Below are 14,044 nucleotides of genomic sequence, written 5' to 3' on the forward strand. Positions count from 1 at the left end.
ATACATTTCCAGTCAGAGAATAAAATAAATGTAAAAAAGGTCTCGGATCGTAACTATACAGAATACGACGGCCGCAGTTAGTACAGTAAGACCCCGTACATAGTAGGCGCGTGCGCGCGCGCGCGCGACCGAGAACAATGACGTCACGCGCACCTGCAGCACAGGCGATCCGTGGCTTGTGGGGTCTGGAGGAGGAGACGAGACCAAGAGCAGCTCCAATTCAATGTTTGGGGGCGTGCCAGTGACGTTGCGTGAGCCGTTCGCCCTCATTGGCTGAACCGCGCGCGTGACCCGGTCGTCGCGCAGCAAAATAAAAATGTCTCGCCAAGCACCGGGCTCTCGTGCACGCGCGCTCTGTGGCCATGCACATTGCCTGCCTTTTGTGTTCGGTGCTCGCACCGTCGCGCTTACTATGGCCGCTGGCTAAGGGCAAACTAAAGTAGAAACTTTTTTTTTTTTAAACTCAATGGGGGTTATTGAACACACTGTGATATTGGCGAATGGGCAGTGTCGCATGAAGACTCCCTTTCAAATCAATGCAAGTTTCCGACCGACAGTGCTGTGATCTGCAATATTACGATTTAATGAATAATCCAAAATGTTCCTATTTCTTATAATTTAAAAATATAGTGAAAAAAAGGATTAAACTGTTTAATTCGCACTTGCAAATACAAATTTTCAGTGAGCAGCACTGTTTATGAAACCCCAATTGTAACGTCTCTATGAGATTGTTACAGATTTTTATTTTGCTTTATGACAGCTTTATGTAGGTAATTTTATTACACAACTCAATGTTTTAGTAACTCATGTATTATTACATAATGTAGTATGTATTGTAATGTCTTATGGGAGTATTTCATTTTAATGCAAATAATGCATCAAAGTAGCTGAATTAAGCATATATTAGCAATTTGAGAACTGGCAACATATAACTTGCATTGAGTGATACAGTAGATATGTATGGCTTTATGTGATCACTTCCCGTCTTTCATTTTGTTTGACTTCAGTCTCTATTACTGTCTTATTTGACGCATTGGTTTTCAACTATTTAAGTATTGTGGAACACTATTACAATATATTGTGACTTTACTGGATCCCCAGTATATAGAATTTATAACATTGCAATATTGAATTACATTTCCAATCTTTAAAAGATATATAAAACTTTAAAAGGAAAAAAAATAAGGACTTTTTTTGTGCAACCCATGAAAAATTCCACGGATAGAAATCCACTTATGTTATGCATACAGATGCAGCCACCAATATTAGAACACTTACCTGGGAGATTCTGGGGCAGTCTCACAGTAAATGCCTCAAAATTTCTGTGGGATTTTTAATAGCCCATCGGATTAACACACCGGGGGTCCCTGCAGTCCTATTCAAACTGAATGGGACTGCAGGAACCCCCGGTGTGTTAATCCGATGGGCCATTAAGAATCTCACAGAAATGTTGAGGCATTTACTGTGAGACTGCCCCAGAATTTCCCAGGCAAGAGTTCTAATACTGGTGGCTGCATCTGTAGATGTATCATTTTCTTTTGCAGTGTGGCTGCAAATATTGCTGTGTTGGCGGTTCACTGCCGTCCGGTGGGGTATAAAAATCACTAAGCGCAATGCTAGAAAAATAAGAAATTTACTGTGCACAAAGGGTTACACACATCTCAGAAAAAAATCTGATGTGTTTCGTCCAGGGATAGGATTTTTGCAGTGTTGCTAGAAGGTAAGTATATCCTTAAATACACATATACAGGCATACCCCGCATTAGCGTACGCAATGGGACCGGAGCATGTATGTAAAGCGAAAATGTACTTAAAGTGAAGCACTACCTTTTTCCCACTTTACGATGCATGTTCTGTGCTGCAATCGTCATATACGTGCATAACTGATGTAAATAACGCATGTGTAACAGGCTCTATAGTCTCCCCGCTTGCGCACAGCTTCGGTACAGGTAGGGAGCCAGTATTGCTGTTCAGGACGTGCTGACAGGCGCATGCGTGAGCTGCCGTTTGCCTATTGGGCGATATGTACTTACTCGCGAGTGTACTTAAATTGAGTGTCATTAAACCGGGGTATGCCTGTATGTGACTTTGTTGAAAATATTCAGATTTGCAGGGAAGAATTTAACAAGTTTATATGTCCACTCTAAAAAATATATATATTTTCAATTTGTTCTCATTTGTGTGTTATCTCAAACAGGAAGTAAATATTGACAAATGTTCAGTTTACTTAGCATTTCCTGGAAAAAAAAATGCCTTGTACATCAAAAGGTTACTGATCGAAATGTTAGATAAATGAGATTTAATATTGTCTGGATATTTTGCTAGGATTCACGGTCATTAAAAAAAAAAAAAATTTAACCAAAATATTATTTCTGAAGCTTTACAGACAAGCAACGAAGTGGGGCAATTTTAAATGCAACACATTTGTCTTAAAAACATTTCCATTTTGAAAAGTGCTTTCTAATTAAAGTAATGATTATCATTGCACATCCGCTCTCCATCACCCACACATAGTCAAACAGTAAAGAGGAGGAGGAGGAGGAGGATCAGGAAAGCCAAAGTACACAAAAACGGAGATCATCAGGATAATTTTCAAGGTAAATTTGTAAGAGATAAGCACCTTTACTCTTTCATGACTGGACAGTCATGCAATGCATTTCCTACAACGAAGAAGGAATCTGCTCTTAAGGTTCACTTGTGATATATCTCCAGAAGAAGATACATACAGTTAGGTCAGGAAATAATTGGACACTGATACAAGTTTTGTTATTTCGGCTGTGTACCATAATAAATTCAAGTTACAGTTAAATAATGAATATGGGCTTAAAGTGCAGCCTATCAGCTTTAATTTGAGGGTATTCACATCCAAATTGGAGAAAGGGTTTAGGAATTACATCTCTTTAATATGAGACCCCTCTTTTTTAAGGGACCAAAAGTAATTGGACAATTGACTCAAAAGCTGTTTCATGGACAGGTGTGGGCTATTCCTTCGTTATTTCATCATCAATTAAGCAGGTAAAAGGTCTGGGTTGATTCCAGGTGTGGCATTCGCATTTGGAAGCTGTTGCTGTGAACCCACAAAATGCGGTCAAAGGAGCTCTCAATGCAAGTGAAACAGGGCACCCTTAGACTGCAAAAAAAAAAAAAAAACCCCATCAGATAGATAGAGATAGCAGGAACATTAGGAGTTGCCAAATCAACAGTTTGGTACATTCTGAGAAAAAAAGAACGCACTGGTGAGCTCTGCAACACAAAAAGCTTGGACGTCCACGGAAGACAACAGTGGTGGATGATCGTAGGATCCTTTCCATGTAATGAAAAACCCCTTCACAACATCCAGCCAAGTGAAGAACACTCTCCAGGAGGTAGGCATATCATTATCCAAGTCTACCATAAAGAGAAGACTTCATGAGAGCAAATACAGAGGGTTCACCACAAGGTGCAAACCATTCATAAGCCTCAAGAATAGAAAGGCCAGATTAGACTTTGCCAAACAATATCTAAAAAAGCCAGCCCGGTTCTGGAACAGCATTCTTTGGACAGATTAAACTAAGATCAACCTATACCAGAATGATGGGAAGAAAAAAGTATGGAGAAGTCTTGGAACGGCTCATGATCCGAAGCATACCACATCATCTGTAAAACACAGTGGAGGCAGTGTGATGGCATGGGCAAGCATGGCTTACAATGGCACTGAGTCACTAGTGTTTATTGGTGATGTGACAGAAGACAGAAGTAGCCGGATGAATTCTGAAGTGTATAGGGATATATTGTCTGCTCAGATTCAGCCAAATTCAGCGAAGTTGATTGAACGGCGCTTCACTTTACAAATGGACAATGACCCAAAACATACTGCGAAAGCAACCCATGCGTTTAAGGCAAAGAAGTGGAATATTCTGCAATGGCCGAGTCAATCACCTGATCACCACCCGGTCCAGCATTCATTTCACTTGCTGAAGACAAAACTTAAGGCAGAAAGACCCACGAACAACAACAACTGAAGACAGCTGCAGTAAAGGCCTGGCAAAGCATCACAAAGGAGGAAACCCAGCGTTTGGTTATGTCCATGCATTCCAGACTTCAAGCAGTCATTGCCTGCAAAGGATTCTCGACAAAGTATTAAAAATAAACATTTTATTTATGATTGTGTTAATTTGGCCAATTACATTTGAGCCCCTGAAATAAGGGGACTGTGTATAAAAATGGTTGCAATTCCTAACGTTTCATACAATATTTTTGTTCAACCCCTTGAATTAAAGCTGAAAGTCTGCACTTCTGTTGCATCTCGGTTGTTTCATTTCAAATCCATTGTGGTGGTGTACAGAGCCAAAATTATGAAAATTGTGTCAGTGTCCAATTGTTTCCGGACCTAACTGTATACTCACAAGACCCAAGTGGGTTTCAGGCATATAGCAATGGACTGTGATGATCTGTGGTCTGTGTAGCAGGAAAAACTGGAAAGGCTGTGTGATCTCCCAGCAAGGTCAGGAGAGATGTACCTCAACAGTAAGAGACAAATAGCTCCACAGCACAGATCAGTGAGTATAAAATTGTTTATATGAAAAAGTATAAAAATGCACTTACAAAAATGCAATACTAAAGGGCACATACTGTAACACTAACGAGTGTGGTGGAGAGACAATGCATCACAACCGCTCACCTCCCCTCGCCTCCGTCGGACGTCCGCGTTGCCCTCTGCAAACATACCACAGAAGCCGGAAGGGTGACGTCATCCTCCTGGGGCCGTGAGGTCGGCAAAGATCAGCAGCTGGCTGAGGACTGACCCCAGAGTGTCTACCTGTGAAGGAACGGACATCCGCCAGAGGCGGGGGTTGGGGGAGTGAGCGCTTATGATGCATTGTCTTTCCACTACACTTGTTAGTGTTATGTGCCCTTTTATTATTGCATTTTTGTAAGCGCATTTTTATTCTTTTCATATAAACAATTTTATTCTCACTGATCTGTGCTGTGGCGTCGCGTGGGAGCAGGTAGTGCCCAGGGAGCAAGTGGCTCCTGGGCAAGGCCAGAGACTACCCCTTAGGCCCTGAGCCATTACAGATTGGCGTTATAGGGAAGTTCCCAGCTAGGGGACTCTTCACCTTACTGCTAGTTATTGCACTGGTAACCAGACAGCCACACGTGCTCTGTTGTCTGGGACCAGGCCGCAGGCCACATAGACATTCCGGTGAGACAATCCAGCTGGAGCTTGCCCAGCTAGGAGGCTCAGGACCCCTAAGGAGTGAAGGGATTGTTGTCGGAGGCCCGCGACGTGGGACCTGACTGATCTTAATCCGCATGCTGCACCGTGGTACAGGAGTGCCCAGGAAGTTATAAGTGCACCAACAGTTCACAGGGGTAGGGCTACATCACACTTGCGTGGGACTGACTGGGAAGGACACCAGGGATATTGGTACCACCACATCCTCAGTACTTTGTGGGGAAATCAGCAAGTGGTTGGGATCTTGATGGCACATTGTGGGTACTGTTATTATTGTTATGTGTGTTCAGTAAACAGTAGTTATATACCTGGGGTGTGTATTATTCCTTACTGTGATTGGTTCCTGTGAGGGGTTATCCCGCCAACGCTGGGATCCCTCATGGGTGGAGGCGCTGCACTACAAGGAGAAAGAGCTCACCCCAGGCTCCCAGTGGCGGAGGCTTAGGCCGCCTGTGAGCAACAGGTACAGCAGCATGCGTAGTCACCCGTGTAGTTCCCGTAGGCATAGGGAATGGGGCTACACTTAAATAACACACATACAGTACATACACATATACACAAACACACTTATTTAACATTACATGGATTGTTTACTGTAATGTGGACTGATACTTTTACGTCAAACACAAGTCTCATCCAAAACAGCCTAATACTGTATATATATATATATATATATATATATATATATATATATTTCAAACAGACAAACAATATTCAGGAGAACCTACAGTTCTGCTGGTTGATTAAAAAAGGCTTAGCAAACAGCCTTAACTTCACTAACGTTCAAACCTTCCTCCCTCTAACCACTATCACGACTGCATTTGTCAAATTTGGGACTTATAAATGCATGCAAGGCCAAACCAACAATCATTACTAACTTACTGCGCAGTAAAATGATTTGAAGCTACCCTGGCAATTATGAATCTATAGCAGCCAAATAGTTGCTTTATGTAAACAAGACTTTTGAAGGTCTGAAATTTCCCAACCGTTTCCAAATTCATGAAAGTCTAGGGATCCATAGATGTTTTTTTAATATAATACGAACTCTAAAATATGACTTTCCTATGATTAAGACGACCATACCCTTACGCAGCCAGCAGACCGAGAGGGGTCTGTTCTAAGGCCTAGTTGGCTAGCATTGTTTAAAAGGAGGGATGCCTGCATTCCAGGCGTGCCTTGGAGGCCGAGAGGGCATAGCAGGCAGGGTTGAGAAACTTGCTGTGATGTCATACGCGGGTGAAACTTTAATTTGAGTGTACATATTTTTTATTACAAATTATGTCATATAGTTCTGTAGCCATGTCTGGTTTTGGCTACTAATCTGCCCTGCCTAGCAGTAAGTCCTGGTATCAGTGCAGGCAGTGTTAGGCCCAATCCGGGTATTCCCCATGCAGTGAGCAGCTCCCTTGAGTGACAGGGGGGGCGGGACAAGGTCTGTGTTCTGCCCAATCCTGGGCTCAGAACTTGGACCCTCCCCAGGGTACTTAAGGGGCTGCACATGTAAATTTAGTTCATTGTCTCTCCCCTGAGAGAGACTGTCCCACGGAAGAGTGTGTGCAAGGCTGGGAGTGAGGACTATACCTCCTACTCTATCAGGGAGTAGGGGAAGAGTTAGGACTGACCCTTGGGGCCCATGCCTGGGGGTTTGAGTCCAGGGACCATCTGAAGGCCACGTGTATGCAGTGTATGCTGACTATGCTACGAGTTGAAGAATAAAGTTGTTCCAGTTTATAAAATATACTCCTGCCTCTGAGTACATTCAGTGGGAGTATCAGAGAGTTCTCCTGCGGGGATTGTCCCCAGCATCCCTGGAGCCTGCAAGAGATGGAGGCGCTGAACCACCGAGAGAAGAACTAAACATCACCCCCAAAGGCTGTCCTGTCTTCCCCATACCACCGGCGCAAAGCTCAGCATCCTGTGATCCAGCAGGTGAACAGTACTACTCACCCTGTAACAGGCAGATCTCCCAGAGGGTGGGGGAAACACCGTTACACTTCTATTTCTTCTGATGTTGCACGCTTTAATTTTAGTTTGCATTTTTACCAAAGACCTCGAGGCAGACATTAGAGGCAGCACGGAGATCTATACAAAGAAAATTCCCCACACGGCATGCGTGTTTGTTGAAACATCAGCTATAAATGTATATAATGTATAACCCTGTTCTCCTATGTAACCATGTATCTGTCATCATAAGTATGCCCAGGACATACTTGAAAACGAGAGGTAACTCTCAACTTACTACATCCTGGTAAAACATTTTATAAATAAATAAAGGAATTATTTGAAATCAGGCTCGGATGACATGTGTCTACTGACTCTTTCAAGCTTTTCTTGTTAATGGAGAGCAAGCCAGTAGAACCGAGACAAGAAAAACAAACAGGGTGCAATTGCCTTTCAGTGTTTGTCTGTGATCTGGGAAAGTTATCAATTGGGAATTCTGCTCTACTGCTCCCTCTATGAAGGATAAATGTGAAGGTTGAATGTGCGCAAGTGATAATTTTCAGCGTGAACCTCTGATCACACTTTGCTGCACAGCAACGACATGTAAAACAAATCCACACATTTGCAGTTGCTAAATACTGTATATTAAAAATCACCATCTCAAATATTAACAAAAGTTTCATGGAAATATAATTTTCTGTTAAGAATTCAGCTTTGTAATGTAATTGCTAAACAACCAAATTAAAGCAGAAATCCCCCCCACCTAACTAACCTTTCATTTTTTATTTACAAGATAGAAACAGGGGGGGAGGCCTCTAGAGCTTAGCGGTGCGATCTTCAGCCCCGGGGACCCCCAGTTCCTGAGATACTAACCGGTGAAGTTACCGGTATCACTTCCGGGTTTGTACGGGAGATTTATATGGCCCTCCACTATTAAGCGACCGCCGATGACTGCGGCTTCCCATTGGCCCGAGATTTGACAACCATTTTGTTCCCCCCGAAAAAGATTTAAGTCCAGTAAATGTACCTGTTATCTCAGCAACCAGGGAATCCCCAGAAGCCGAAGATAGCGAGGATCAAATCTGGGGGACCCTTCCTGTTTCCATCCAGTAAATGGGGAGGTAAAATATACCAGTAGTTGGTGGGGTTGCGGCTTTAAATGTACTTTAATGCAATTAAATCCAACATGCAAATATCTTGCATCCTATGAATTGCATCCTCTTTTCTTATTACCTTTAAATGAAAAACTTACTACTGTCTGCAAGGCTCAAATTCATCTTCAGTGCATAGCAGCATTGTTCACTTTATTCTGATGGAAGCCTTGGCATCAGAACCAAATGAGCAGGAAGACACAACTATCATACTATAAAATATAGGAGTTCTGTTTAGTATAAATTTACATTAGGAACTTGCCTATTCACAGCAAAAACAAAAACAAACGTAAGATCTTGAGCCCCTAAGCAAGGAAGGAACAACTCCAATGGAACGGACCCAGAGAACTCTTCAAAGCCTCAATGTTTTTTTCCAACCATCAAATAATCAATGGCTTCCAAAGTCTATTCCGAAATCAACTTACATTACTCTAGAGCAGATGCTAAACATCTACTCCTCAGTGATGCAATAGGAACGGGATGGTGCTACTTTTAAGTAACGATTGTGTCCAGAGGCGCAAGATGTTTCGGTTAACGCTGATAAGTATAAATCATTTCTTGCAGAAGACAGACTTCACATAGCATGATTTTGGAATAAAAGCTATACGATATACTAATGAGCAGAAGGCCTATAACTTCCCTTAATAGAGGAGCACATACCAGTCGATAGTTCACTAAGCTTGTCTTTACAATGGGGCTTGTATGTTAGAAGACTACCTCCAAATGTCCAAGAGATGACTCTTGATCAATTTAAACTCACCTTCAGGTGTCTAAACTTAAGGCTTCTTTAACTGTTACAGCGCCATTATGATGTTCAGGGAATGTCCTTTTTTAGGGGAGGGGGTCTTTACCACTCCATTGCAGTGGGTAACACAATCAAAACGAAAGTGGGGGAAGGGGGGGATTGACTTCCCTTTCTGTCATCAGGGGGCTGGTCCTGACCATGTGATCGCTACAGAAGCGATCACTTTATCATGATCCAGGAAGTCTGGCACTCGGTGTTGTCATTATTCCAGCATCGTAAAGGTTGAAAGGGGAACGGCGATAATATCAGTTATTAATATGAATCATTCCTCACTGATCCAGAGAAAGTTGTTCTACATTTGTTAAGTTGTTTTTAACTCACTACATGAGGCATTCTTGTAATATGTAGGCTTTCAAGCAAATATATAAACGTCAGCGTAAACTTGGGTTCCTTTTGTTTTCACCATGTTGTCTTATGTCTGTTTTTAGAAGTCAAACCATAAAACTCATGTAAACAATTTGTAAAACACTTGCAAATCATTTAAAAAAGGTTTCGAAAAAAAAAAAAAAAGGAGGAAAAAAAGAAAATAAAGAAAAACATTTTGTTCCTTTTCCACTGTATTTCAGAACTCACCTCACGTCCGATCTTTCTGAATTTATAACAGGAGTATGAACGGTTTTACTGCTTCCTTGAAGAAGGCTTCCACTGCTATCCCTGGACGGAAGGCAGTATACACGTTGGATGACCACTCTTATGCATGCGCCTTTCCACCCAGCAGCACCTTGTGTTTCGACCACATCCAGCAGAGAGTCGTCCATTGTGAAGCATGATGCACATTGCTTTCCTTGGCTGTTGCAAGCCAGCAATGTCGTTCGAATAGCAGTATTGGTGCTTGAAACCTGATAAGACAATTTAATGCAAAACTGTTCAACTTGCAGGCTTTTCCGTCTTTGCAGTCATAGTCAGGGCATTACTACTTTGAAAAAGTATTGACTACACAACAGTGGCATGTAGCATGCATGTACAATAAAATGGATAAACGAATGATGTATATAATTTTTACAGACAATATAGTAACACCGTTAAGTGTATATACCTACTAAATACCACTAGGAAGTTTGGTTCTTAGTTGGTCCCAAGCCTGGTCCTTTTAAGAGTTTTTCTGAGTGTCTCCTAGTTGCTGTGGAGGAAAGGAGTGGGGACTTCCCCTCAGTCTCCACAGCATTATGTGTTGGATGGATTAATAGTGGTGCGAATGTACAAAACACTAGGCCACTTTTTTACTTTAAAAGTGAAGCGGCACTTACAGATGTAGCAGGACTTAATACAGTGGTGCGCAAGATTTTGAAGGGGGGTTGGGCGCACAGTGAAGTAGGGTGGTGATAGAGGCCGGTGGGGGGGTTGGCGGGGAGAGGGGGGGGGGGGTAGAGATGATGGCAGCAGGCCGCCAGAGTGAAGCAGCCGGCAGAGGAGTTAGGAGTTGCAAGGAGGCAGAGCAGGATGGCCGGGTAGGAGCACACTCCAGCGGTCCGACCCAAAAGTCTTTCTTACTTCCGGTGTCTATGCTGCTACAGCGCGCTCCTTCCCCGCCATCCTGCTCTGCCTCCGTGCAACTCCTCTGACGACTGCTCCTCTGCTTAACTCTCCGCTGCCATCATCTCCCACCACCCGCCTCTGTCACCACCCTATTCCACAGGTAGGCATGGAGGAAGGGGAGAGAGCTGGAGGAGGAGAGAGTTGGGTGAGGAGAGGGAGAGAGAGCTGAAAGAGGAGGGATAGCTGGAGGAGGAGAGGGAGAGCTGGAAGAGGGGGTGAGAGCTGAGGAGAGAGTCGAGGAGGGATGAAAGCCAAGGAGGGGGATGAGAGATGAGGAGGGGAGAAATGGGATGAGAGATGAGGAGGAGAGATGGGATGAGATGAGGAGGGGTTGAGAGATGAAGAGGAGAGGAGAGATGAGGAGGGGATGATAGATGAGGAGAGGAGGATGGGATGAGGGATGAGAGATGAGGAGGGGAGGATGGGATGAGGAGTGGAGGATTGGATGAGAGATGAGGAGGGGTGAGAGATGAGGAGGGGATGAGAGATGAGAGGGGAGAAGGGGTGAGAGATAAGGAGGGGAGAAGGGGTGAGAGATGAGGAGGCGGGTGAGAGATGAGGAGGGGAGAAGGGGTGAGAGATAAGGAGGGGAGAAGGGGTGAGAGATGAGGAGGGGGGTCAGAGATGAGGAGGGGAGGGGGGATGAGAGATGAGGAGGGGATGAGAAATGAGGAGGGGAGAAGGGGTGAGAGATGAGGGGATGATGGGATGAGAGATGAGAAGGGGATGAAAGATGAGGAGTGGGAGAGATGAGGAGGGGAAGACATGGGATGAGATGAGGAGGGGTTGAAATAGGATGAGATGAGGGGGAGAGATGAGATGAGGAGGGGGAGAAATGAGGAGGGGGAGAGATGAGGGGTAGAGAGAGGATAAGGGAAAGGATGAGGGAGGGAGAAAAAAAATTGCTGTCAGTATTAGCTTATACTACTATGCTGATTTATTTCAAAACAAACCTATAATCTCTCTCATGTTTTACGGTTTTAAAAATGTTATACCGATTAATTAAAAAAAAAAAGTAATTTGATTTGGATCACAGTATATCAGGCAGGGAGGCCCGACTAATATCACGGATGAAAAGGGGGGCTCGGTGTAAAAAGTTTGCTCACCCCTGATAATGACTGCATAGGAAAATCACTGCGTGGGGGGGGGGGGGGGGGTGTGAGGGGGGGGCAGAGACCATGCTTCCGGATCAGACACCCCACAGTGATAATCCTCTGGCTCCCGGGCGACGTGCAGGCTTTTCTTATATTTATTTGTTCCACAAGATTGTATGAATAGTTTCAGGAAGGACCAAGTACAACCCGAAGCATTGAGTCGTTCCACAATGTCCTCATAATCAATATCACAAAAAGCAAGTAAGCAGCAGGCTACTCTTGTAATTTATTGATGGATTAACGTTTGTATTAACAACTTTTATTGTGTCGCATTCCTTTTTTATCCTTGTGATGTGTGAATAGCCCATTCCCCCCTCTCCCCCCCCAACAACTCTTGCACATTCATTACTAAGTTCGCCTACGCTGCTGAGGTATAATTACAATGGGCTATGCAGCCATATTAAAGTACAATATCAATGTACGTAAATGGTTATCTTATGCTCGTGTCAAAGAATCTATCACATATGATCATATATCCCTCTTTCACTCTTTTTATACAAACACACACACACACACACACACACACACACACACACACAATGTTTTCCTTTGTTTTAGTTAATAACTGCAATTTAAAATACATGGAGAACCCGCTGGAATGCAGTGCACCACTTTGTAGGAAACAGTAGACCAGCGGTGTCTTTATTCCACAAGCTGGGAGCCTGCCATTTAAGTGATTAGAGAACCATGGGGTTAATTACAACTGTGTTCCCCAACAAGTGATTCTTTTGCAATTACTGCATGTGCAAGCTCAGAAAAACTCACCTGCTGCTTCACTACACATTCAGGCTGACATTTTAACCCTGCGTCACTAATCTTAAATATCCAAGCCAATGACACTGGTTTTCTTCTTGCAGTTGCTATCTCAGGACAGTATGTTCTCTTAGTTGCTTCCTCGTTCTGGCTTAAAATAACTTTTTGGCTAAAATGTGTGTTCAAGATGACAGATAAGTTTTCATTTCGCAAAGTAAGCGTTTGCCTAAAAGGGGGGAAAAAAACAATCTTATTTTGATGTTTTACATAATGTCAATTACTGTAGTACTCTGCACTATGGTGCTAAAAGCAGAAATAGGACATAAGTTCATCTTTTTAGAACATTTTTGTTAAAAATAAATAGGTGCTACCATATTAAACAAATGTGAGTGTTTCATTGAGCACAATTAGGCGTCAAAACATTATTTTCATGAGAAAACAAAGGACCATATACAAAGACTCTTTCCTACAAAATGCCTGCAACATCAATAGCAAGTTTTTTTCCATTTACAATGCTTAAAAGATTATTTATTTTTACTGTACAGTAGTACAGTATGAAGCAGGGGGTCTCCAGAGCAGAACACTGCTAATTTCAGCTCCAGGGACCCCCTGCTTCCTGAGATACATACCAGAAAAACTGGTTACTTCCTGGTTGTTAAATGCCCTTAGGAGGAAAGGCGCCTTAAATGTACAAATAATTCAATCAAATAAACTTCCAATATGTTGTTGCCAGTAGAAGGTTTGCATAATATTCTCATCTTGCACCCAGACTCTAAGGCTGGGGCCATGGTACCACAGTGATCGCGTCAATGTGGCGTGCGGAAGCGCGTTGCGCAAGAAATCAGTTCAAACTGATTTCTTGGCGCGACAGGCCGGTCCAGCGAGCGGTTCGCACAATGAGGGCGAACCAGTTCAGTGATGTCACTGGCACGCCCCTAGACACGCCCACGGACGGCGCGCGTACCATGGCCGGAAAAACGCACCCGCTTCAAGCAGGTGACGCACGTCTCCGCACGGGCGGAGGCACCATTGCCCCAGCCTAAAAAAGCAGAGAGGTTAGAAAGGCCAATAGAAAGTTCCTTTTTTATGTGGTGAGAATTACGTGTCAAATTGACAAGATAACACTCTGGAACAATAATAGACACTAGGTTCCGAAAGAAAGTTAAACAATAATAAAAAGGAAATTGCTACATTGACAGTACTGCAGGTGTTAAAACGTATGATAGGTGCAGTAATAATACACTTCGGGGCACATGCATCAAGCAACTTGAATGGGAGTTAATGCCGGAATGGCACTTGATGAATGAAAGTGAATTTTGCACAAAGGCCTTCAGTTTTCCATGTGCATGCTGCATGGATCTTGCAATGTAAAAGCCTCTAGTGTTTTCCCATTTTTAGAGAAATACTGGGGTAAAAAAAATATTATGGTGGCCAAAATGGCTACTACAAATGAAATTTCCTACAAACATGCATACTCGACTCAACA

At 43.2% G+C, this 14,044-nt stretch overlaps 1 protein-coding gene across 1 annotated transcript in view; it reads right to left on the minus strand.

Moving 5' to 3' along the window:
• The window catches only part of SPIDR (scaffold protein involved in DNA repair), a 234,685-nt gene that overhangs the window by 172,748 nt on the left and 47,893 nt on the right, over positions 1–14,044 (minus strand). Inside the window, exons 2-3 of the mRNA XM_075583445.1 lie at positions 12,571–12,784; positions 9,689–9,954 (exon numbers count right to left, since the gene is read on the minus strand). Of these exons, the coding sequence (XP_075439560.1) occupies positions 9,689–9,954; positions 12,571–12,784 (480 nt within the window). The remainder of the gene's footprint in view (positions 1–9,688; positions 9,955–12,570; positions 12,785–14,044) is intronic.

This window comes from Ascaphus truei, unplaced genomic scaffold, assembly GCF_040206685.1.
Source record: "Ascaphus truei isolate aAscTru1 unplaced genomic scaffold, aAscTru1.hap1 HAP1_SCAFFOLD_323, whole genome shotgun sequence".
Lineage (NCBI taxonomy): Eukaryota > Metazoa > Chordata > Amphibia > Anura > Ascaphidae > Ascaphus > Ascaphus truei.